Source organism: Girardinichthys multiradiatus, chromosome 5 (genome assembly GCF_021462225.1).
Source record: "Girardinichthys multiradiatus isolate DD_20200921_A chromosome 5, DD_fGirMul_XY1, whole genome shotgun sequence".
NCBI classification, from domain to species: Eukaryota; Metazoa; Chordata; class Actinopteri; order Cyprinodontiformes; family Goodeidae; genus Girardinichthys; species Girardinichthys multiradiatus.
The window spans coordinates 46,691,103-46,716,438 of record NC_061798.1 but is presented as its reverse complement, the minus strand read 5'-3'; the positions used below and the strand labels follow the sequence as shown (position 1 = coordinate 46,716,438).

The 25,336-nt window shown below is 39.7% G+C and overlaps 2 protein-coding genes across 3 annotated transcripts; one reads left to right on the top strand and one right to left on the bottom strand.

Moving 5' to 3' along the window:
- Positions 1–106: 106 nt before the first annotated feature.
- On the bottom strand, positions 107–13,913 carry usp38 (ubiquitin specific peptidase 38). Its single transcript, XM_047366643.1, has 11 exons — positions 13,746–13,913; positions 11,027–11,717; positions 9,408–9,543; positions 9,135–9,264; positions 8,724–8,825; positions 8,173–8,331; positions 7,877–8,070; positions 7,698–7,791; positions 7,487–7,593; positions 4,334–5,663; positions 107–2,558 (listed from the first exon to the last, which is right to left on the bottom strand). Exons 2-11 carry the CDS (start codon positions 11,706–11,708, stop codon positions 2,388–2,390), a joined length of 3,105 nt encoding a protein of 1,034 aa, XP_047222599.1. The 5' UTR covers positions 11,709–11,717; positions 13,746–13,913; the 3' UTR covers positions 107–2,387.
- A 2,483-nt stretch (positions 13,914–16,396) lies between these two features.
- On the top strand, positions 16,397–25,109 carry smarca5 (SWI/SNF related, matrix associated, actin dependent regulator of chromatin, subfamily a, member 5). 2 transcript variants are annotated; one of them, XM_047366413.1, is made up of 24 exons: positions 16,397–16,675; positions 18,550–18,675; positions 18,767–18,933; positions 19,031–19,131; positions 19,222–19,322; positions 19,422–19,601; positions 19,719–19,874; positions 19,954–20,085; positions 20,173–20,241; positions 20,329–20,438; positions 20,548–20,774; positions 20,996–21,117; positions 21,362–21,514; positions 21,633–21,765; positions 21,851–21,999; positions 22,094–22,216; positions 22,304–22,411; positions 22,513–22,626; positions 22,711–22,833; positions 23,623–23,755; positions 23,854–23,972; positions 24,067–24,279; positions 24,384–24,494; positions 24,641–25,109. In XM_047366413.1, the coding sequence occupies exons 1-24, from the start codon at positions 16,604–16,606 to the stop codon at positions 24,704–24,706; spliced, it is 3,108 nt and encodes a 1,035-aa protein (XP_047222369.1). In that variant the 5' UTR covers positions 16,397–16,603; the 3' UTR covers positions 24,707–25,109. The 2 variants fall into 2 exon arrangements, with proteins under 2 accessions (XP_047222369.1, XP_047222368.1); XM_047366412.1 differs by having other exon boundaries at positions 22,094–22,411.
- The last annotated feature ends 227 nt before the right edge of the window (positions 25,110–25,336 follow it).

The window sequence follows — 25,336 nt, the reverse complement described above, 5'->3', positions numbered from 1 at the left end:
GTCAATGGGGGTTGAGGGATGTCTGGGTTTCCTCTGTTAATTAATATGATCTACTCTTCCAAATGATTTACAGGTACATAACCCAAAATGATACAGATATGCTGGATTCATTCATATATGCATTTTTTATTGATTAAACCTTTAAAACAACAAACAGCACACACTGAAGAGATTAACATTTTCTGAAAAAATGTCCATTCTGAGAAAAGGTTTACAGCTTCTGATCAAAAACTGTATTCAAATCAAAGTAAGCAAAATCTCAAGACTGTGTTCAGAAATACAGGATAATAAAAACACTTCCTTACAGATCAGATCTTTTATCTATAGTTTGAACTGCACAAACATGATTGATCATGGTTGTGAGTGTGAAGAAATATGAGAAACACTCTGATCAGCCAATCAGGCACTCCAAACAAAACAGAGTTTACTTATTTAAAAGAAAAAAATGTGCTTTAAAAAAACCTTTTAAATTTGAACTATACAGGTAATTTAGCTATATTTCTACAATTCATGGAGGATATATGGTTCCAACAGGTCATTTACAAAGACTGTATAAAAAGACTCATAACCTTTTATCTCACTAACATTAAATCAGGCGAAACAATATATCTGTTAGCATTAACAAAATGAATACATTTGTATGGAATTTTATTATTTTCTTCAAAATCAGAACTTTACAGCCATTAAGATTATTATGCCTTTAAATAGAATTGTGGTCCTCCATAAGTCTGGTTCATTATTGGGTAACATTTCGAGATGCCTGTAGGTGCCATGTTCCTCTGTTCAAACTTTTAGAAACAATTAATAAAACCACGGTAATCTCCAGGTATCATTGTTCAGGATGGAGATGGAGCCTGTTTCCCAAAGATGAAACTGTTTTGGTACAATATGTGCAATCAGCCCCAGAACAAAAGCAAAAGACCTTGTGAAGATGCTGCCTGAAGCTGGTAAGACAGTGTCTTCCCCCTCAGTGAAATGAGTCCTGTACTGACATGGACTGGACAGCCATTCAGAGCAGAAGAAGCCGTTACTCTAAAATAAAATAAAAAGCCAGAATAAAGTCTACAAATGGACTCAGGGACAAGGACATGAAATTTGGAAAACACATCCTGTAGTGTGATGAAACTAAAAACCCAGAAACCCAGAAAAGTGTTGACCATAATGACCATCATGACACTTGGGAGGAAAACAGCAGGAACGCATGAAAATACCATGTCAAATGTAAAGCACAGTGGTGGCAGCATCATGTTCTGTGGGTGTTTTGCTGCAGGAGGGACTGGTGCCAGGAAGTTAAAGCTTGGAGGCAAATGGGTCTAATTAGTCACAAAGTGGCTTAAGGACAAAGGCTCAATGATTGGGAGCTGCCATCACCAAGCTCTGATCTTAGTCCAATAAAAAATATGTCAGAGCTGGAAACACGGGTTGGAGCAGAGCAACCTAAAAACAAACTCAGCCTAAAACAGGAACCGTTTCGTGTGATTTACCAAACTGACTCAGTTACAGGACTTTTGTGAAGAAGAATGGGCCAAAATTCCAGCGAGCTTGAAGAAGGGCAAACAAAATATTTGACCCAAGTTATACAGTCTAAAAAAAGCAATTCAACCATGGGCTGAAACAATTAATCAGATTAATCCTGATTAATCAATTATTGAAATAATTGTCAACCAATTCAGTAATTATATAATTGCGAACTGGAGTATACAGACTCCCAAACAAGCTATCTCCTGATAGAACAACCCACTCAGAGCAATTCTTAAGCCAAAACTGTACAATAAACATATACATTTTGCATTTAAGATAAAAAAGATTCTTTGTCTGTAAATATGCTATCAATTACTTCTGAAGTGGCACAGGTTTAGCTTCACCTGGTTCAAATGATGTACAAATATCTCCATTTAAGCACCTTTTGCTATCCAATTATTAATCAGTTAATTGAAAGAATAGTAATAGCAAAATAACTGTTAGTTGTAGCCAAAACCAAATACTGAAAAACTGTAGGTAAACATCTGAACAAAAGAAAAAGTATTCTACTCAATTTACTCATGCTAGTGAGAATAAAAGGTCAGTGTCTTTTTATACTGAATGTAAAGAGCTGATTTTAACTCAATAAAAAATTATTATACAGCCTTTTGAAAAAAAAAAAATATGGTTTTGCGAATGAGAAAAGATATAAAACGTTAGATGATGAAAAGCAAAAAAACATTTAATCAAACCCACAGGATGTAAAAAAACCAAGGATCAGAGCCGGTTTCCAGATAACCAGTGTGTGTGAGTGCTCTTAAATTATATCAGTGCTCTTCATCTCTGTACACAGGATGGCTGTTCGGCCTCTCACATCATCAGTCAACCCCAGTTTATGTGGGTCTCCCGTGGCATTTTATTTCATTTCAGAAGACCAGTCTGCTAATGGTGTTGAAGCCTCCTCCTCCTCCTCCTCCTCCTCCTCCAGATGGGCCACAGCTCCCTGGTGGGTTGTTGTCATCTGAACCGTTTGGCCTGAATGAGCATGAGGAAGAAGAGGCCTGCAGAGCTTGGGTCCGAGCACTGAGCTCCTGTTCCTGTGCATCGCAAAGGGTAAAGACAAACATTTGATCTAGTTTGATTCAATTTAAAACGCACCTTGGAAATACAGATAAATAAACTCGTTAAAAACAGCGCAGGTGTTCCAAAGGACATCACGTTGTTACAGCTCCCTCTAGAGGAGATGCACTGAAGTGAAGTGGAGCTAGAGTTTAACACACCACAGCTCAGTGACTTGTGAAATTACACCTCGCATCTCTGAACAGAAAAGTTTGAATTTGATTCTAAAAGTACCAGAATACATAAATAAATTCATGCAGTCTGTGGCTCAGTTTCTGCTTGCTACGTTCCACCTGGATTAATCCTCCACTTTAATCATAAAATCTTACTTGGGAAGAGAAGTGGAAATGATGTTTTAGGTCGATTGTGTGTTGAAAATGAAAAGTAAGCTGTTGTTCCAAATACATGCCCACAATCTTCTAAACCAGTGCTAAACACAATTACAAGTCACTTCACACTTACAGTTTCTTGGAAAAGTATTCAACACCCTTTTCTTACCTTACCGCGTAAAGCAGGGCATAGCGGGATGATAAATGACATGTATTTAATTTTTTAAACAAATAAAAATCTGACAGGTGTCCCATGGATTCACATTCATACCTCTTTTACTCTAAACCCCATAAACAAAATCTGATGCAACCAAATGCTTCCAAAAAACACCTAATTAATAAATACACCCCTACTGAGTGACGTTTCATTTCAGCATAAATGCAGCTGTTTTGTGAAGATGTCAGAGGTTTGTTGGAGGACATGAAGACCAAAGAACAAAGCAAGGTTAGGTTGTAAAACAATATCCCAACCTGTGAACATCTCAGAGAGCTCTGCTCGGTTCATCATCTTAAAATACAAAGAGTGCGGAATAACTGCAAACCGAGCAAAACATGGCTCTCCAAACTGATAGGCTGGGCAAGAAGAGTCTTACTTAGAGAAGCAGACAAGAGGCACATGGTAGCTCTGGAGGAGCTGGAGAGATTCAACGCTCAGGAGGGAGAATCTGTTGACAGGACAGGGCAAAACCGAGTCCAGTTTGCAGTTTGCTACAAGCTATATGGGTGGCACGGCAAGCATGTGGAAGAAGGTGCTCTGGTCAGATAAGACCAAAATGAAACCTGTGTGTTGCAGAAAACTACCAAAGCAAATCCCCCCCCTGAGAACATCATCCCAGATGTGAAACGTGGTGGCAGGTCATGCTGTGGGGAAGCGTTTCTTCAGGGACAGAGAAGCTAGAGTAGATGAGAAGATGGATGGAGCTATAGACCGGGTGATCCTGTTAGAGACTGCAAAATACTTGAGACTGAAGCAAAGGTTGCATGTCCCTAAACATGCAGCCAGAGCTACAATGGAGTGGTTTAAATCTAAGCATATTCATTTGTTAGAACGATCCAGTCAAAGTACAAAGCTAAATCCGGTTCAGGATGTGTGTCGCAACTTCACAGATGCTCCCCAATCTAATCTGGCTAAGGTTGTGGTTGTAAAGAAGCATGGACAAAAATACAAGTGTGTAGATGTGCAAAGTTGGTGGAGACATACCCTAAAAGGTTTAAAGCTGTTGTTTAGTCTAGGGTGTTGGATACAAATACACACTTTTCACTTTCCTTCCACTTTACAATTATGCACTACTTTGGGTTGATCTAACACCAAAATCCCTATAAAAAACATCAAATTAAGTGGCTTTAATGTGATGGTTTATATACTTCTGCAAAGCACTGTACAACGGTGGAAATATGTGAGAGTGGTATGTGTTAGAAGTTACCTGTAAATACAGCTTGTTGTCTTTGATAATAGCATCCAGCAGCTCTTTTTGAAGGGGAGGTTCAGCACTCAGTCTCATTCCATTTGCCATTTGTCCCTCATTTCCATTCGATCCTGGAAGCTCCTGTTTCCTGTACATGAGCACATAAGCTGTGTCTTTGGGAAACCGATTCGTAATGTTTTGTACCGACTGTAAGGAAGTGAATGTCACTCTGCTGTCATTAAACAGGAGCCAGTCCCTTGCCTCCAGGCCACTATTAGGGAACGTGTCACCTTGTTCAGATGTACAGAGGCTACAAGCACCCTGGTTATTCACTGAATCCTCTTTGATGGAAGAGAGGCCCGCTGGATGCTGCGTCCCATCTGCTCCGTTGATGTTTCGGCCATAAGAGTAGTAGTGACCGCTCTCTGATGATATACCAGAATGAACCACTACAGAACTGAGCATATAGGGCACTGACTGGACTGAAGTCTCTCTTCCTCTGTTCATCTTCTGTGCTTCATCTATCATCAACTTCGTCTCTTCTTCTTCTTCTTCTCCTTGTGATGGTTTGAGTTTCTTAGCCAGGTTCTCGCTGCTTTCAGGAGAATCAACTTGCAAAGGTGATGAAGTTGCAGAGGACCACTGTACAGGAAGTGAAGAGGCATGAACAGGAAGTCTCAGAGCTGGTGGGATGACAACATTATCTAGAATCTTCTTACGGATATGGCTTTTGGCATCGTAAGAGAATCGGAGCAATGTGAGAATGAGGTACTCGGGTGCAGAAACCACTTTCATGGTCCTCTCAGCTCGTTGGAGGGAAATGCACTTCTCACAAAAGTAAGCATTGTCTTCATCGAGGATCTCAGGAGCCAGAAAATAGTTCACCAGGTCAGGTACAGACAGCGGCGGCTCATTTGTTACTGGCTCATATTGAATATTAGTAGCTAGACTGCTGCCCAAGCCTGATTCAGGAGCTTCGCTGCCACCATTGACACTTCCCTGACAGAGCACCCTGGCCTCCTCTGAAGGTCTGTCTGCTTTAGGACTGCCCTGAGAGGAAGCAGATGGACAAAAGGCCAAAGATAAGTCTGTAAAAGGCTCTTCTTTCTCAGAGATGCAGTTACACTGCATACAGCGAATGCCTGTGATCAGCTTTCCACCAAACATCCGTTCTATCAAAGTCCTTCCATCGTTTGCACATTGACTCTCTGCTTCAACCAAACGAGAGTCCTTGTGGTCCTCGGAAGACGTTGGACTTGTTGGGCCGGTCCTAATGGCATCAACCAGGGGGGCAACGTTTGGCTTGGCTGATTGCAGGACATGAAGTGTTTTCTCCTCTTCGCTTAACCTTAAAAATACCAGGACAAAGGCACGCTTGGCATTAGAACAGAACACATGTTGGGACTTGACAGTGATAGAGTACATTTCAGCTCTTAGGAATTTTTAAACACTCTAAAGACACACTGAACAGTTCAATTCCTTTTGAGATTATCAATAATTTCACAGCATACAGTGACTTGTAAAAGCATTCATACCTCTTGACCTTTTCCCACGTTGTCATGTTACTACAACAAACTTCAATGTATTTTATTGGGATTGTATGTGATAGACCAACCAGAGAAGTGAATAATTATATATAAAAAAGTATGTATGTAAGTAAACTTTATTTATATAGTAAAAGAATCAACAGAATCAAGACAAAACAAAGATGGAGGAAACGCATTTCACAAGCTGAGGGCCACAGCCCTAAAGGATTTATCCCCTCTGGTTCCTGAGGTTTGGTTGGAGAGAAGAGGCTAACAGTAACCAAGTCCTTTTCGGCAGCTCCCTTATTCAGGAGTCGCCAAAGCAAGCCATTACAACTAGACATGGCATGGGGTTTTTACGCAGGATGCAGCACACCAAGGTAAAGCTTGATTTCAGTTTTTCGGTTCTCTGGGGCAATAATAAGGGTTTCAGTCCTATAAGAGTTAACCTGCAAGTAGTTGTCACAGAGACACAGTTTGATACTACTAAAACAGTTTTTTAAAGAGTACAACATTAAACATTTAGTTGGCCAAAAAGAACAGCAGAACTAAATTCTATCAGGACATACGGAAATGTTAAGACACATCAGAAAACCGCCTGATAATTTGGTCTAGAAGGAAAATATAGAAAAGAAAGAGATTAGCTCCCAAGGCCTAAAAAAGTAAAAGGAAACCCACACATGGTTTTCAAAATGTTTAGATAATATGAACTTATGATGTGGATTTGTATTTATCTATCTTACTCTGATACCACTGTGTCCATCTGTGTGAGTTATTTAATCTCAGTATGAAGAATGTTGACCCAAGACGTTTATTAGAGAACATTTGTGAACAAACAGCATCATGATCCAAACAAAGCACTAAGGTCAGTGATAAGATTGTGGAGAAGTTCAAAGCAGGGGTAGGGTATAAAACTAAACCATAAACTTTGAACATCTCAAGGAGGACTGGCTAACCCATCAACTGAAAACAGTAAGAATGAAACACATCTCCGAACCTACAAAGACATGGTCATCCACCTAACCAGAGAGGCCACACAAGGAGAGCAGTAATCAGAGAAGCAGTCAAAAGGCCCAACTCTGGAGGAGCTGCAGGGATCCACGGCTCAGGTAGGATAATCTGTCCCGAGTATAACTACTAGTTCTGCACTCCATAAATCTGGCCTTTAGCATGCCAAGAACAAAACCAGTGTTTGAAGAAAACCATAAGAAATCTCGCTCAACGTTTAGTCCACATGCAAAACGCTGTGTTTAATGGACAACTAACAATGCACACACCATTACCGCAACGAAACAGGGTGTTGACACCATCATGCTGTGGGGATGCTGTTCTTCAGCTGGGACAGGAAATCAGTACTATATAAATAAACTGAATTTAAAGTCCAAACCTAAATCCAAATGAGATCCAGTGACAAAACTTGGAAATATTTGCGAACACTTCTAAAAACCATAACTTTCAGTTTACCTTTGTTATGTGATACTTTTTCTTGGTCTATCACAAAAAATCTTAAAGTTTAAGGTTGTAATGTGTCAAAATGGGGAAGAGTTCAAGGTGCATGAAGACATTGTATATTTCTGCATATCAAGCAAAACTAAAACCACAGGAAAAGCTAAATATGAAGAAGAGTGTTGGAGATTCATTTTACCTTTCTAAAAGAAATCTGAGATACTCTGAACAGTCCTGCTGGGAGCCCATATTAAACCAGGGAGGACGAGATGCTTCCAGGAAGTTTCTGGGAGCGTATGCTGCCCTCTGTAGGACAAAGCAACAAACATGCATGCCTCATGTTGTAAACCACCAACATCAAGCAGCTGCAACAATGTTCTCCATATCCCATAAGTTATGACATAACAGACCTGTGTGTGTGCCAGGAAGGCAAAAAGGAGCTGAAGCTTCTTCATAAGCGTGTTGGAGCCATTTAGATGCAATGATAAAACATGCCTCCTGAAACTGAGAACAGACACTCATGGTTAATTCTTCAGATTTACAGCTGTAACATTGATCCTGTGTGTGTCGGTATGAATGAGCGACTCACTCTGTTGCCATGAACAGGGTCTGGATGATGCTGTTCATGTAGCAGGTGTTCCCCAGGTTGATCAGGCCTGTCCTTCCAGTCTCAGACTTCCCAGCTGGCCTCAATAAACCAGAAGCAAATGAATTAGACTGGGATGTCCAGGCACTTTGATTTAACACCAACTTGATCTTTTCTTCTGAAGGTTTTGGAAGATCCTGGAAAGAGAATATGGAAATCAAGCAGATGTGTCTGAAGAGAGCAGTCTTTGCTGATTTGAATGAATTCAGAAAATAGCAATCTACACATCAGTCCTTTACCTTTATGGCTTCCAATATGTGGTCATAGAGGTCGGGGAAGCCAGAGTACTGATACATCATGCAGTGTATAAGCTCAATGAATTGCAGCAGGAATGCTTGACTGGTGGGGAGACCGTCTGTGTTTAGAGACTGAACTAGAGGCACTACATGTGGAACAACCTGAAAAAGATGAGAACAAAAACTGGAAAATAGGAAATAAAAACAACAAAATCTGGACATTACAGCTAATATGTCCCTGTCAGACATGCAGTGTGGTCAACCAGGAAGGAGATGAACATCAGGAACTCCACAGAGAGTTCAGTCATGTTTTCTGATCATCGTTGAGAGTACTTGTGTGTTTTACATTTTAATTAAATTGGTTCAAGGGCCACTACTTGGCATTTCAATGCTTTGCAGATCATTACTCAGGAGGTTGCTGAGCCCTGGGGTTCAGGGGGGAAAAGTCTGTGTGGCCTTGAAGCAATTTAAGCAAGAACAGAACAAAATGAGGGAACAAATAATCTGTTCATATGAGATGGAAATGAGCTGCGAGGACACAGAGGATCCCTTACCAAATGGAAGGCCTCGGGAGAGTGCTGGAAGCTCAACAGCATATGGGAAAGCACGGCTAGCGCCCCCTGCCGCACAATAGGATACCACAGGCGGCTGAATACCTGCAGGTTAAAATAAACGAGAAAACATCTACTTCATTTATCCAAATGATTCAATAAATCAAAATCAAGTCAAAGTTAATCCTTTAAACACATTTAAACCAAATGTCAGTTAATAAAAGGTCTAAATTATGAAACCAATTATACTAAATCAGCAAAATATAAACTAGTTTTATTTTTACAAGCAGGAGGAAAAATGAAAGCCTAATTAAATACGACAGTTTATCAAATATGTGACATAGTTTTTTCAATCCAACCTCTTCTACTCTGCACAGTCTATAATAAACCAAAACTCAGTGAAGTTTTACAAACCAGTTCAATTTTCAGCAGAGTGACATCTATGAGGATAGTGAACTTCTGAACTGCAGCCAGTCCTTTCAGCAGAGCGATGACCCAGGTATCCACATGTTGGGCCAGAGGCCAAGACAACCAGTCGATCATTCTTTAAACACACAACAAACAGGTGTTCATATGCATCGATCGTATAAAACACACTGAAATAAGATGGAACATGCTTTCATCCTGAAAACAGAAATCTACAGCTTACTTACGGTATGGATGCACAATATAGAGACATTAGGTTACCTGCAGAGAGCTTTGGTCATACTTGCATCTCTGACATTCTGGTCTGTGGTGAGACTCTTGATGAGCACCGTGATCATCTGTACGGGTATATGTTGGACCAGACTAGCCAGTGCAATAGATGGGTCAAAGGATGGGTCTGGAAAGGAAAACATTGAGAAATAAGTCACTTTACTGTATGTTGTCCTTTTAACTTGTGAGATAAGAACAACGCTACAAATACGATAAAGAAATAAACTTTACATTTTTTAAATGCAGAAGTGGCCATGTCAAAACAAGGACAACTTTGAAGGCAGATTTTCTCCCACAGGAGGGCTGAGATGAGCGCAGCCAAGTTGCTATCCTTTATCTGTCAGAGCTTTTGATCCTGCCTCTTACGGAACATTATGGATTTGGGAATGTCGGCAGCTTTCTGGAAATCTCCCGCCTAAGGTTGGGGTCTACATTCCTGCTGTTTTAGTAATGCTAACAGCACTTTTAAACTCTGGCCCAAGATGCTGAAGCCATTTTAAATGTCAGCTACATAATCGTTATGTCTTTAGTCTGGTGATTATATAAAATCCTTCAAACAATCCTGGATCCAGATGGTGCTCCGCATAACCACCAAAATCTAATCATCCTTCCTGTCTTAACACGCACCTTGTCTGAAAGTTTCATCTAAATCTGTTCATAACGTACGTTTTCCAAACAGATGGATAGACAAAGCTGACGAAAACATAACCTCCTTGGTTAAAACCGAATTCTGTTTTTCTTATAGCTTTTAAAGAGGAATCAGAACTGGCTAAATTCATTTCAAGTTTCAAATTTCCATACATTTTAACATCTAAATACAAAGCCAGTGTAAGCTGTAAACACAATAAAAAAAACTGACAGCAGAGAACAACACTTTTCATCATGTGTTTCATACCTACAAAAACAAATCAGTTCAGATGTGTTATTGCTCGTTGTATGATCTGTGAAGGGTCCGAATGTGTCTGTGGTTTCAGTTGGTAAGTCAAAAATAACTCTATTATTACCCCAACACTATTCATCTTGTACTCAATTCTAATTTGAGTGTTTTAAGCCATGTCTATGCAGAGGATAGAAACCATAGAACAACCGGTTTTTGACAAACATCTTTCAAAGAACAAAGAAAACAATGAGGGTCGACTGCAAGACTTCAGATTATTAGCTCATTTATCAATTTTGGCAAACTAGGACTGAAACCATTAATTAGATGAATTGTGATTAACCAGTTATTGAAATATTCGTCAACTAATTTCGTAATCGAATAATCGTTAACTGGAGTATAAAGACTCTAAAACATGCCACCTGCTGAAAGAACAACTCACTTAAAGCAAACACTGTACAAACAATATCTACATTTTGCATTTAAGATGGAAAAACCTTCTCTATCCAGAACTCCTCAATGGCGTAGCTTTAGCTTCACCTGGTTCAAATTCTGTAAGAAATCTCTATTAAGCACCTTTTGCTATCTGACTATTAATCAAAAAATAGTCAACAGATTAATTGATTAGCATAATAATTGTTAGTTGCAGCCCTCTGGCAAACATACAGTTGTCTAACTATTCCAGCTGACTAAATTTTAGCCTATAAAATATTTCTTGTTAAAGGAGGCTTACCTGTAGAGGAGATAATAGCGAAGACTTCCTGCAGTGAGGGCAACAGGGTGGCTGGCTCAGCCTTCCAGATGTTCTGTAGCAGTGTGCTAACCTTTGTCACCTGGCCCACATACTCTCTCAGTTCCCGCTCTTCGCTGGCAAAGCACTGAAAGCAGCTGATGGTCCTCACCAGTTGCTGGCAGAACAAAACGCCTGACTTATCCCTTGGGATGCACTGCATAAAGTCTGACAACAAAGTGCTGAGTCGGGCACAGAGAGCCGGCTCAGGACGTTCACAAACCATCCTCAAAACCTCCACCTGGATCACACTGAAGGTCTCCAGTACAGAGGGGCAGCTGATGAGCAGCCGCAGGCAACAGTGCATGTAGTCTATTATGGCTGGGTCTCTGTGCTCCAGTTCCCCATAGCCCTGCTGGAGCAAACTGAGCACAAAGTCTTTACTAAAGAAGAGCTCAAACTCTGGCCGGTGGTAGCGTGCATAGGCCTCAAGAACCTGCAGGCCAATCTGCTTCTGGAAAGTATCGTCGCCGAGCAAGATGAGGCGGGTGGTGAGCGTAAACAGGGCTTGACACTGCGCCTCAGTCACCTCGTTCTCTGCTGCTTCAACTACCTTCTTCACAATGGCCCTCTTCACTGGAACAGAGTGATCTGAGCTGATCAGGCCTTCCAGAATCTTGTCCATGATGTCGAGCTGCAGAAGGCATGAGAAAATAATTAATTGTTAAAACGTGATGATGCTGGAAAGTGCTATGAATGAATGAGATGCCATTTTTAGGTTACATAAAAGACATTAAAAACAGTTATGTTCCATCATAGCAGAACATTTTTGCTGTGGCTCGTTTTATGTAGACCTCAGAGAACAAGTTTATGTTTGACTGAATTATTTAAAAGTCTTGAATGAACTATAACGTATTAGTTAGTTAGTAAGTAATAACCACGCAGCAGGTCTCAGAAAAGGTAGCTTTATTGTTGTTATTGATCTAAAAAATCCCCTATTCTTTCAAAGGCTGTGGGATATGACTAAAAATCGGCTGGAGAATCATCATTTTCACCTGCTATAAACATTATCGGCCATTCAGATATCAAAAATCTGATCTTTCTTTTGATCAGTAAACGCACCATACTTGAGCGTTACAAGCTGCGTTCACAATAACACACCTTGGACAGTAGGTTGTTACTCAGTATCAGTGACGCGTTTAAAATGAAATCATAGACACACAAATGCTTTTAGGACCTTCTGGAAAGAAAAATATTTTCTATGGAGGCATGTTGGCTCTTCATTTAGGCTGCCAGTGAAGCAGGGAGGAAGGGTGTCTGGTATCAGTAGATAACACGATGGCTGAACCTGCTCCAGCAAAGTATCAATTCATATCAATTCAAATATGTAAGTTCTATTTTTCATGACAAATGCCAAATTTAAAGATGTTGGGTCTACTGGCTCTGCAAGAATGCACAGAGAGAATAATGTTTATAATCTGTAATGTAACCATGCTAATCACCAATATAAGATGTCCGACATATTCAAAATATCAATTACTCAATCATTTTGTGTTCTTTTAATTGTAAAGTTACGTGTTACCACAGACCAGTGTGACACTGACTCAACTCTCTCTTCTGATTATATGATATTTAATGATAATTCATAACACAAAGACTCCTTAAAGGTGCTTTGTGGTTATAATAAATGAATAAATTGGATGAAGGATCAAACAACTACACACATATCAAAACAATTAAGATGGACAAAGCTGTTGTTTTTAATGACTGTTGTTTTATTTTACAATTAACAAATTATTGTCAAGAATTCAGCCAGAAAGTAGAAATTATATTTACATAGATACTGAGTGTTGGTTTTTATTGTACTTAAAGAGAAATTACAACTGGCTAAAATTGGTATTGGCTGGCAGAGCTTTAAGGAAAGAAGTGGTCATAAAAATACAGCAGGTCGGTGCATCTCTAATAAAAACAATCAATATAAGTATCTAATCAATATAAGTCTAACATGCTTCAGCCAATCATCTCGCTATGAGGATGTCTCATACCCCACAATTTGAAGGGATAACACTTAGCAACTAAGACTAATCCCTGGCCAAATATTTTCAAATGGAAAAAACAGAATGACTCGCATGGGAAAATCAAACAAAAAAGGCAATCATGTTTGCCACAAAAGATTATTTATATTAACAGAAGTCAAATAGCTTCGAAAAATACATTTTAGCAGCGAGACGGTTATCATTTCAACGGTTGGGTTTTTTGTGGCATTGCCCTTTTTAAGTGTTCCAAAGTGTATATTTAATAATTAGCTATACGTTTTAACAAAAGAAATGTGCATCATTTATTTATTGGTAATTACCAGTATTTTCTATTTCATTTATTACGCCAGTAGAGAGAGGCAACAGTATTAGCTAGTGTATTCCTGCTTATCTGTGGAAACTACCAGCTAGCGTGCTAATGCTAGTTGTTTCGTTAAATTGAATACCTTTACACGTAAACGAGTTACAGTAAAGCTCTAAAACAGAAGCATAAAACTTTGAGGGAGTACCAGAGAACATCCCGTAGCCAATATCCAACCCCACGGAATAATAAAGCAATATCGATAACAATAATAAATCATAACAACAAAGCAGCGAACCAGGCCGGGTAACCGTCAGGTACCACTCTGACTTAGCATAAATACCACAATACACCGCATTTTATAGGCTTATCAACCAAAACGTACCTGAATACAGCATGTCAGCACATACCAGACTAAATCTAACAGATCTCAGGACGAGACAAACATCTTCTGACAAATAAATCCGTTTTATTTTGGTTTCATTTGAGCGTTCAGAATCAGCTGATTAACCTTTCTCTACCGACATTCCAACTGCCGACAACTGGTGTTGTGCTGAAAAAAGCGCCCCTGCCGTAAAACGAGACCGCTGCCTTTTCCCACACTACATCCCCCTCTATGAAGTGTGTACTTTGTACAAGTGTACGAAGGGTTTGAAGTGCGCAAGTTACAAGCTGCAAAATTGGAGAACTGGGACAGTAGGGGTTACGTCATCGACTTGCACCCCTGCACCGTAACTGCAACATCAAAAAGGGCGGGAACCGGCGCTGTTTTAGCAGTCTTGCTGTTAAAAATATATATATTTTAAAACTGCAACAAGCAATTGTTTTGAGGAGATTTTTTTCAGTTAGGTTCCTTTTTTTTAATTACTTTGTTTTGAGGAGAAGAAAGTGCAAGGATCGAAGGAGCTTTATACTCCAGACTCTCGCCGCGCCAGTGTTTGTTTGAAAGGTAACTTCAGTGTTCTGGCCTAATGGAAAACCAGTAAAATATTTGTCTGCTTGCTGTCTAAAGTTTCCGCAGTTCTTCATCTGATTTGATGGTTGGTTACATTGATGGTTGTGATTGATTTTTGCTCAGAACGTCAACTGCAGCAGTGAATTGTGGGTAATATACTCCGGCGATGCGCGCTTAGCCGAAGTGTGGTTTGAGGGCACAAAGTGGACGGGGCTAAGGACGACTCTGGAGACTTGGGACACACTACGCACTCGAACCCATCAACGGGAACGCACAATTCAGGCACACAAGGGTAGAAGTACGAGTGTTAGGACAGGGCCTAAGTTGTTTATAATATCGTTTAACTTGGCTCCAACGAGACCTTTCTATTTTAGGACGTATTTACTTATCCAAAATGGAAAGTTTGTCAAGATTAATTTATTCAACTTATAGCACTGCTGTCCCAAATAGCTTAACTAAGACCATTAACCAAATAAACATGAAATTTATTTGGAGAAACAGGCCACATTACCTACGGAAAAGTCATATGGTCAAATAAATCAAAGATGGCGGTCTGAAGGTAATTGACTTTGATTGTCTTAACGGAACCCTTAAAATTAATTGGCTGAAATCCTGGATTAAAAATTCGCAGTTATTGTGGTATTGTGTTCCTAATTATGTATTTAACAAAATAGGTGGTCTAAAACTTGTACTTCTAGCTGATTTCAATATTCATAAATTGCCCATTAAACTATCAGAGTTCCATAAACAGGTGTTACTTTACTGGAAAATGCTCTATGTACATAACTACTCGCCACACTCCTCTATCATATGGAATAACAGATTCATACTACATCGCAATAAATCCTTATTTTATAAGGATTGGATGGAGAAGAATATTTGGTCTATTATACACTTAATGGATGCTAATGGTTGCATGTTAAATTATGAACAATTTTGCGCAAAATATCAATTCCTTCCCTCAAAAGCTGAATTTACCAGATTATTTAATGCCTTACCAAAACAATTTATTAATCAGATAAAAAATGTAATAACATATAGTCCGATGACTACACAATTACCCAAATTATCTATTAATGGAATATTGTTCACTGACCCAAAATTGAATAACCACAAAATTAGAAACTGTCTAAACAAAACTTTATTCCCTGGGAAAATAAATAGAAATAACATTCTTTGCAAGTTTGAAAAAAAATCAATTGAAAGGTTAACTCTTTATTTAAAACTTCCCATACAACCAAAAGCTAAAGAAACACACTTTAAAATTTTAAACGCAATCTATCCCTCAAAAGAACTACTAAGGAATCGCTTTAATATCAATGACAATACATGTTCATTCTGTGAAAATGATATAGAAATGATTGACCATATCTTCTATGAATGCAATCAAACCAAAAATATTTTGGAATTGCTTAGAAAGGTGGATCAAATCAAAAATTACACTTCCTAAATCTATTTCTAGAGATATGGTAACTTTTGGAGTGTTATTAAAAAACAAAACAATAGAACTCTGTTGTAACCTAATATTTTGCTTCGCAAAATTCTTTATTCATAAACAAAGAGTGCTCTGATCATCCCCAGTTTTTGACATCTTTTTATCTGAATTCCAGTTGTATTTGAAATCTCTAAAATATATTGAATCATATGAATACCTATTAATGGAACTGCCCACCGATGTATGTCAATCCTAACACATCAATCCCCTTGTTGCTATTTTAGTTATTGTTTCATTATTATTAGTGTGTGTATGTGTATATATGCATATGTATGTGTATGTATATACATGTATATATATTATTATTTTTTTATTTTATTTCTATTTTTTTTTCTCTCTTATCAATAACACTTTGTTTTTCCATTTCGAGATCTGCCTATACTATGCCCTATAAGAATTGCACTGTTGCTGTAATTGCCTTACTTGTTTGTGCTACTTTGTTTAAATAAAGTAAAAAAATATATATATATCGTTTAACTATGTGAGTTCCAATATCCGACGACAATGGAACGCAGCACGTGGTTTCGAGCCGCGTCTACATCTTCAACAGTCCGCAAAAGCAGCATAAACAAGTCTCGCGAGAGAGCGCGTTTACCAGGTAGCCTTGTAGCGCGAGAAAAAAATCTTGCTAGCGTGCTGCGTTCAACCGGCGCGTCTTTCATTAGAAACAGCAGGATAGTTCTGACAGAGTCCGTTAACATTCAGGGAAATAATTAACGGCTCCGAAAGCTACATCCCTTAGGGTACCAACTAACAAACTATATCGGTGAACCGAAGAGGGATTTCCACCAAAATGTCCGAAAGCGAAAACTGCGTTGAACAGCGGGAAGAACCGACTGAACTCGAGGAAGCCGTGGGAGCCGAGGTAACACGGTTTAAATTGTTCTCTTTACTGACTAAATGTCTTACAAACACCCAACAGTTGTCGTGGAAGCGCCCTCTTCTCGCGTATGAAGTTAGTCAGCCCTCTTTGTGTTAAACGTTGACTGTGTGAGTGTTAGTGTGAGCTCTGCAGGCTAGTTAGCTCGCCTCGACGTTGCTATCATTAGCTAACAGCAGCAGCAACAGAGGCTTCCAGCGGCCGCTCAGGCTAACATTACCCACAGAGAGACGTTACCCTTCCCTATAAGATGTGTTAATACCCCACTTTCTAATACACCAAACGTATGCCATCCATTGTTGTTTACTGGTAAAAACAAACACACTAATCTCGGTGCTTGCGAATGCAAACGGTTCAATTGGAACTAGTGAGCAGGATAACTTGTCAACTGTCCTTATCAGTCTCTTTGTTTTCAGTGGGTCTGGGCAGTTGTGCTGATGCAGCGTTGCCTACTAACTGCTTGGTTTCTGCCTCACTTGTGTTTCAAAAGAAAAAGAAACGGTATGCAACCAACTTCCAAAGAAAACTAGTTTGCCCGCAGAAGCCAATTTGAATTATGTACTGCACTCATCTGATTCACAGAACAAAATGCAACATTTTTTGAGAAGCAAAATAAGATAAACAACTCAATGTATTAAACCATTTGGTATGTTCAAATTAAATGACGGTTAAAGGTGAAGTTTGCGAATAAATAGCCCCAGTAGTCTAGATCTTATAACCCGGTAGGAGGCACAAATAAACTCGGTCAACATTAATGGCAAGTATCACGACAAGGGCCATTTTTTCAGTGGTGAATAACATAAATTACTGGAAACATTATTGACAGAGTTCCAAACCGTTACATTATAATTTGAAAAAAAAATGATAAACGGAGTCAGAATAAAACCCTATACAATTGAGAGTACTAGTAAAGTTTTAATGCACTGAAAATATAACGTGTAAACACTCACAATGTAAAACTTATTGCTCACTAATGAAAAATTTTGAGAGTTGAATTGAAGTGATTTGATTTTTTTCTCTTGGTAAGAACTACATTACATTATAAAAAACCTAAATATATATGTGTTAAGGAGAAAATGGTGACAAAAGCTATAAAAACAAAAATCAAAGATGTATAGACTTTAGAGAAAAACAGAATATTCATAAAAATATTTACAAACCATAATTTGGAAATGAAGATGACACTCTAGCATCCTTGATTGTTCTCAGAGGAAATACATTCTCAAAACCTAGGAAGCTAAGCCACTTTAATTTATGTACAGTTTTGTAACCACTTTTTATTTCTATAATTTCTATCTATAATTATTTCACTGTACAAAAAGTTGCTTTTTCCCACAGTGCTTTAAAATTTCTAAGGAAAGCAATAGTACTCCTGTTGAGTACTGGTGAGTGTGACTTGACAAACAATTTATCAAATACTTTGGAGCCATATTTGTTGGCAGCATTGTTGGACACTTCTCTTCTGTTTACCTAATGTCATTTATTGAACTGCTCAAAATGTTATGCAACTTGTAAGTCTTGACTTATTTTCTGTCTGATTTTAAAAAGCAATGTATCAATGTAAAAGATATCAGCAGAACAATATGGTTGTCATATTAAACATGTGATGCCATATAAGAGGTGTTTTTTTGGAACTTTGTAAATAATATGTATAAAATTAAATATGATGTCTCCAAGTTAAGACCTACATAGTTGCTAGGGAAATAAATCTGGTTGGAATACCATGAAACTGTAGCAGTTTTAGGTAGAGCTTATATTTGTAATGCTGCATGCACCTAGATAATTCACAGAATATATATATTGGAACAGAAAGGCATTTATCTTGTTCTTTAACACAAAACAACCAACTTCTGCCTCAGGAAAAGTCTGACTCTTCAGATGCTGGAAAAGAATCCTCATCAGAAGGTGGTGCTGATGGACAAGATGCATCCTCCTCTTCTTCATCTAAGACTAAAGACTCCACTCCTGGTTATGAAGAGAAAGTGGTAAATAGATTATTCTGGGTGGCTAACTACCATATCTGACCGTTCTGATTCTAGTTAAATAAGTGAAGACTTTCCTTCCTGTGTGTTGCAGCAAACAGACCGAACCAACAGATTTGAATATCTGTTAAAGCAAACGGAGCTGTTTGCACATTTCATCCAACCAGCAGCACAGAAGACCCCCACCTCCCCTCTGAAGATGAAACCAGGGCGTCCCCGGATCAAGAAAGATGAGAAACAGAACCTGCTCTCTGCTGGAGAGTGAGTAGCTGACTCGACAGCACAGCTTTTTTTTTTTTTTTACCCCTATGGAATTTTATATTCGGAGACTATAACCATTTCTTGTTTGATTTGTCAGCAACCGGCATCGCCGCACAGAGCAAGAGGAGGACGAAGAGCTTCTCAATGAGAGCACAAAGACCACCAATGTGTGCACTCGCTTTGACGAGTCTCCCTCCTGTAAGCACTGACCTGTTTCCAGAGTTAAAGGAAACTTTATTACATGTTTTGAGCAGATCTGCAGGTTAAATTCTCTCTTGTCTCGTTCAGATGTGAAAACAGGAAAAATGAGGGACTACCAAGTCCGTGGTCTGAACTGGCTCATTTCTTTGTATGAAAATGGAATCAACGGCATCCTTGCAGATGAGATGGTCAGTACTTTACTACTGAAAACAAAACGAATTGGAATTCATCCGCATGCTTTCGAGTACATGTCTGTCTTACAACATGCTCTTTAAACCTGTTCTCAGGGACTGGGAAAGACCCTGCAGACCATCGCCCTACTGGGTTACATGAAGCACTACAGAAATATTCCAGGTCCTCACATGGTCCTGGTTCCCAAGTCCACCCTTTATAACTGGATGAACGAGTTCAAGCGATGGGTGCCCTCTCTGCGAGCAGTGTGCCTGATTGGAGACCGAGATCAGCGTGTAAGCTGTGTCAAAATAAACAATTTAAGGCTTTCAGTTTAAAGCTCGGTTTTTAGTTTGTTTGTCACATGTAACATTTGGGTTACGATGATTTGATTTTTCTGGTCTTTTGTTCAGACTGCCCTGATTAGAGACGTGCTGCTGCCAGGAGAGTGGGATGTCTGCGTCACTTCTTACGAAATGCTCATCATTGAAAAGGCTGTGTTCAAGAAGTTCAACTGGAGGTACCTGGTCATTGACGAAGCTCACAGGATCAAGAACGAAAAGTCAAAGGTCAGTAGCTGCTAAAATTAAGCAGACTTTGACTTTTAAAAGTAACAAAAAGCTCACAGAGTTGTTACTTTTCTTTCAGCTGTCAGAAATTGTGCGTGAATTTAAAACAACTAACCGGCTGCTTCTGACTGGAACACCTCTTCAGAACAACCTGCACGAGCTCTGGGCTCTGCTCAACTTCCTGTTGCCTGACGTCTTTAATTCATCAGAGGTGTTTATCTTTGTCCTATTTCCCACTCTGTCGCCTAACATAAGTTTATGCATCATGTTACTTGTTAACTTTTTATTTCCTTTCTAGGATTTCGACTCATGGTTTGACACAAACAACTGCTTGGGGGACCAGAAGTTGGTTGAACGTCTTCACACTGTAAGTTGTAAATGTTTAATAAAAACCTCGTTATTTTAAAATGTTTATATGGGTTTAATACCCCTTAAATGCCTTGTTGATGTTCAGGTGCTGCGTCCATTCTTGCTTCGTCGTATTAAAGCTGACGTCGAGAAGACTTTGCTTCCCAAAAAAGAGATGAAGATATATGTGGGTCTGAGTAAGATGCAGCGTGAGTGGTGAGCATAATCTACTGAGGGGTTTTAAGATGAGCTTCAAGATTCTCTGTGACATTAAATTTGACCTTAAATGGTTGTTGGGCAAATGTGCTATATTTCAACCCATCAGGTACACAAAGATTCTCATGAAGGACATTGACATTCTGAACTCTGCGGGTAAAATGGACAAAATGCGTCTGCTGAACATCCTCATGCAGCTCAGGAAATGCTGCAACCACCCGTACCTGTTTGATGGGGCGGAGCCTGGTCCTCCCTATACCACCGACCTCCACCTGGTGGTGAATGGCGGAAAAATGGTGGTGCTGGACAAGCTGCTGCCCAAAATGAAGGAACAGGGTGTGTAGATTGTCCTTAAAAATATTCGAATAAAAAGTTAAGCTAGGTTTTATATCAAATTAGCAAGGTTCCTCGACAGTCTGGAAAAGTATGGACTTTTCTTGGTCTGAAAAAGTGAATGGATTACAAAAAATATTTTTACTAAACATTCGAAAGGATCAATTTCGTTCCAAAAGCTTCGGATTGTCCAAAGCTAATGGTGTTTGCTTGTCTTTGCTTAGGTTCCCGCGTGCTCATCTTCAGTCAGATGACCAGGATGCTGGACATCTTGGAGGATTACTGCATGTGGAAGAACTATGAGTATTGTCGGCTGGACGGACAAACGCCACACGAGGAACGACAGGTGAGATTACAGATCTGTCGCTTTGTTTAGGTAGGTCAGGCTGTGCTCTAGCTGATTTCAAACTGTAGTGATGGGTGGATGCTGAAAAACGCACATTCTTTTGGTTGCTTGTTTATTTAGTTTTTTCTTTTTACAACAATCATCAGCGATTCAAAGTTTCACTCTTTGCTCTCGGTATACGCGCCGATGCTTCGTTATTGTTTGACCGAGCCCCAACAAGCTGGTTTCTCTCTTATAACTCCAGGTCTCCATCAATGCATACAACGAGCCAAACAGCACAAAGTTCATCTTCATGTTGAGCACCAGGGCCGGTGGCCTGGGTATTAACCTGGCCACAGCCGATGTAGTTATTCTCTACGACTCGGACTGGAACCCCCAAGTCGACCTGCAGGCTATGGTGAGTGCTTTGATGCGAGACAGTACCGTCGCTCTGATCAGCTGCTAGAGTTAGTTGCAAATAGTTTTTTTCTGTCTAAAGTAAGCAGAAAATGTCAGACATTTTGTTTTCATTGTAGGACCGAGCTCACAGAATTGGTCAGCAGAAGCAGGTGCGTGTTTACCGTTTTATCACGGAAAACACGGTGGAGGAGAGGATTGTGGAGAGGGCCGAGATGAAGCTACGCCTGGACTCTATTGTCATCCAGCAGGGTAAGTCTTGAGAACGTTCTGCAAGTAGATTTAGTATAAGGAAAGAAACGTAAATGATTTGAGAACTCTTTATTTTGTTTAACAGGAAGACTTGTGGATCCAAGTGCAAACAAGCTCGGAAAGGATGAGATGTTGTCCATCATCCGACACGGCGCCACACACGTGTTTGCTTCCAAAGAGAGTGAGATCACAGATGATGACATTAATGCCATCCTGGAGCGTGGTGAAAGAAAGGTGAATCCTGAAGTGTTCCTTTTGAGACGAGTTTCTTCTAAAAAGTTAAAACTATTTCCTGTAAATGTAAAACTTTGTTATTATTGTGTGGTAGACCATGGAGATGAAGGAGAAGCTGTCATCTCTGGGTGAGAGCTCACTGAGGAACTTCACCATGGACACGGAGAACACCAGCGTGTACACATTTGAAGGAGAGGACTACAGAGAGAAGAAAAAGGTAGAAATCCTGCCCAGCAACAGCGTAACGTCGTACTCAAGGAAATGCGCTCATTTTACCTGGCTATGTCTTTTCTTTATACCCCAGGTCATCACCAACTGGATCGAGCCTCCCAAAAGAGAACGGAAAGCCAATTATGCCGTGGATGCATACTTCAGAGAAGCTCTGCGAGTCAGTGAGCCCAAAGCACCCAAGGTAGGGCCGGATCACTCCACAAACACAAATGAGTTAAAATGCATCATTACAGCAGGGAGTGTTTTATTCTTAACGGAGAAGTTTTTTATGTATTGGACAAGGCGCCTCGACCGCCAAAGCAGCCAAATGTTCAGGACTTCCAGTTCTTCCCTCCACGCCTGTTTGAGCTTCTGGAGAAGGAAATTCTGTTCTACAGAAAGACCATCGGATACAAGGTTATAAAAAATATCCATTTAGTGGTTAATTTCTCTCAGACTGTGTCTTCTGAGATGTCTCATAGTTTGTGTCTGCTTGTTCAGGTTCCCCGTAACCCCGACATCCCCAACTCAGCCCAGGTCCAGAAAGAAGAGCAGGCAAAGATCGATGAGGCTGAAGCTCTTACTGAGGAAGAACTGGAGGAAAAGGAGAATCTTCTGCAACAGGTACATACAATTGTCACTCAGATCAGATGATGTAGATCATCTTTATGTGAGAAATGGTTTGCGTGTGATGGAGATTGGAACTCAATTCTCAGAACTTTACCCGAGCTGCTCTAAAACAGACTTCCTACTTGACCGGATCTCTATAGAACTGCCACTTGACTCGGACACGTTGTCTGAGAAACTTGAGCCTTTTGGACCATCATGATGTCCTGTAATCACAAACCAGAAACTGCAGCTCCTAAGAGCATGGAGACATTCACTCACAACAAACCTCATCTTATTCTGTGGAGGTTAAGCTAATGTTATCGCAAAGAGAAGTCTGGCTTATCAAAATAAAAGCGCTTCCTGTCACCTTTAGCCAATCATTATATTGCACTCCACTCCATTTTGTAATTTAAAACAGATCTTAGACCATTTTACTGTTTATACAACAAAAGGTTTTAAATGATTATGTAGTGAATGGTTTCCTAATAATCGTGCAATTCCTCCGACTGGAAGCGAGGAGAAGCAAGGCTTCCTAACCCCACGTAGTGTGCTCTGTAGTGAACATGGACAGTTTAAACATGTTAAATTAACATGTGTTAAGTACTTTATGACAAAGACGCCTAGAGTTTTTTAAGATGAAAATAGTTGCTTGATTCATGCCCAAGAAAAAAGTCTTAAATCGCTGTCTAATAATTGTGTTTCTCTAATGTAATTCAACATTGAACAACACAATAGTTTCTCTGGAGTAAATGGTGGGACATATCATGGAGCTTTGCTACATTCATCGGTTGTTTTTCCTCGCAGGGATTCACAATTTGGAGCAAACGTGACTTCAATCAGTTCATCAAAGCCAATGAGAAGTGGGGAAGAGATGACATTGAGAACATTGCCAGAGAAGTTGAGGGAAAAACGCCTGAAGAAGTTATGGAGTATTCTGGTAATTAATAAATATATAGATTTAGTTTTCTCTGTGCTTGAGGCTTCTGGTGGGCACATTTTCTAACTTCATGTTTGTGTGTATTCTTTGTTCTGCAGCCGTCTTCTGGGAGCGTTGCAATGAGTTGCAGGATATCGAAAAGATCATGGCCCAGATCGAGAGAGGAGAAGCCAGGATTCAGAGAAGGATCAGCATTAAGAAAGCCCTGGACTCAAAGGTAAATGATCTGTTGGTTTAAAGCAGCAGCTTTGCTTCACCTCATCTGGCCTCTTGATGATTCTAATCAACATTTCTTGTGTTCCTCTTTACAGATTGGACGCTACAAGGCACCTTTTCATCAGCTCCGAATCTCATACGGCACCAACAAGGGCAAGAACTACACGGAGGAGGAAGACCGCTTCCTCATATGTATGCTGCACAAGCTGGGCTTTGACAAGGAGAGCGTGTATGACGAGCTCCGTCAGTGCATCCGCAACTCTCCTCAGTTCCGCTTCGATTGGTTCCTGAAATCCAGGACAGCCATGGTGAATTTGCTCTTCTAATCCCATTTCTCCTGGTTTTGGTTATCCTCAAGTATTTATTCATATTAAATGAACTTTGGGGGCTTGTTCTATTTATGTATGTGCAGGAGCTGCAGAGGCGATGCAACACTCTGATCACGCTGATAGAGAGAGAGAACATGGAGCTAGAAGAGAGGGAAAAGGCTGAGAAAAAGAAGCGGGGACCAAAGACCGGTTCAGTAAGTTAGAAGTTGAGCTTAAAAAGGTGGATGTAAAACTTCCTGTTTTAGTGTTATATCAGACTAATGTTTAGCCTTCTTGTTGGCACTGACACATGCCGCTGCTTGTAAAAGCTTCTCTCCAACAACATCTCGCTCTTTTCCAGGCGCAGAAACGTAAAGCAGAGGGAACGCCTGACGGCCGAGGACGCAGGAAAAAGCTCAAATTGTGAGACCGCTCACAAAATAAAGGATGAGAATTTGACCATGTCAGCCAGCTCCTGTGTCATTAGTCCTAGTGTCTGTCTGTTTCACAGGCTGAGATAATGCAATGTGTTAAAAGCCCTGATCTGTTCTAGGTGTTAGGGAAGTGTTACTTTAAAGGCCTGCCTTGTCGTCACCGGCCTAAACACTTCAGCTGTGCTGGTTTTGATTTTTGTTTCTTAGTTTGTCTTTTTTATTAGACATTAAGTGAAATAACTGTATTTATGCCTTTTTGGTTGCACTGCATTCCATTGCTCAAAATGTACCCTTTTTATTTTTTTGGGGGGGAAATCTGTTCTTGCATCTTCCAGCTTGGAGTATAAAATGTCTTTTTGAGAATCACAAATAAACCTCAACTTTTTATAGAAAAAATGACACTGTCTGTTAAAGCTGCTAGCAAGGCTTTTCTGTAGAGTCAAACTTAAAATGGTTTTTAACAAAAGTAAAATCTAAAAACAAGCCTCTGGTAACATCATGTAAGGTTCCTTTAAGTGTTTCCATTTAGATTTTTCTTGATTTCTTTTTTCCTCTGACTTTATTTAAATTCTGTGGAGCTGCAACAAAATGTATAGATTTTAGTGGTGCAACCTATTGAATTA

What these genes read in the sequence shown, in the direction of transcription:
- usp38 (XM_047366643.1), bottom strand. Translation starts at nt 11,708, where the DNA reads ATGGACAAGATTCTGGAAGGCCTGATCAGCTCAGATCACTCTGTTCCA. An exon ending in ATGACCAAAGCTCTCTGCAG is followed by an intron (nt 9,265 to 9,407) that starts GTAACCTAATGT and finishes GTGTGTTTAAAG; the next exon opens with AATGATCGACTGGTTGTCTT. An exon ending in CTCAGATTTCTTTTAGAAAG is followed by an intron (nt 5,664 to 7,486) that starts GTAAAATGAATC and finishes GGTATTTTTAAG; the next exon opens with GTTAAGCGAAGAGGAGAAAA.
- smarca5 (XM_047366412.1), top strand. Translation starts at nt 16,604, where the DNA reads ATGTCCGAAAGCGAAAACTGCGTTGAACAGCGGGAAGAACCGACTGAA. An exon ending in AAGTCGACCTGCAGGCTATG is followed by an intron (nt 21,515 to 21,632) that starts GTGAGTGCTTTG and finishes TTTTCATTGTAG; the next exon opens with GACCGAGCTCACAGAATTGG. An exon ending in TGAAATCCAGGACAGCCATG is followed by an intron (nt 24,280 to 24,383) that starts GTGAATTTGCTC and finishes ATGTATGTGCAG; the next exon opens with GAGCTGCAGAGGCGATGCAA.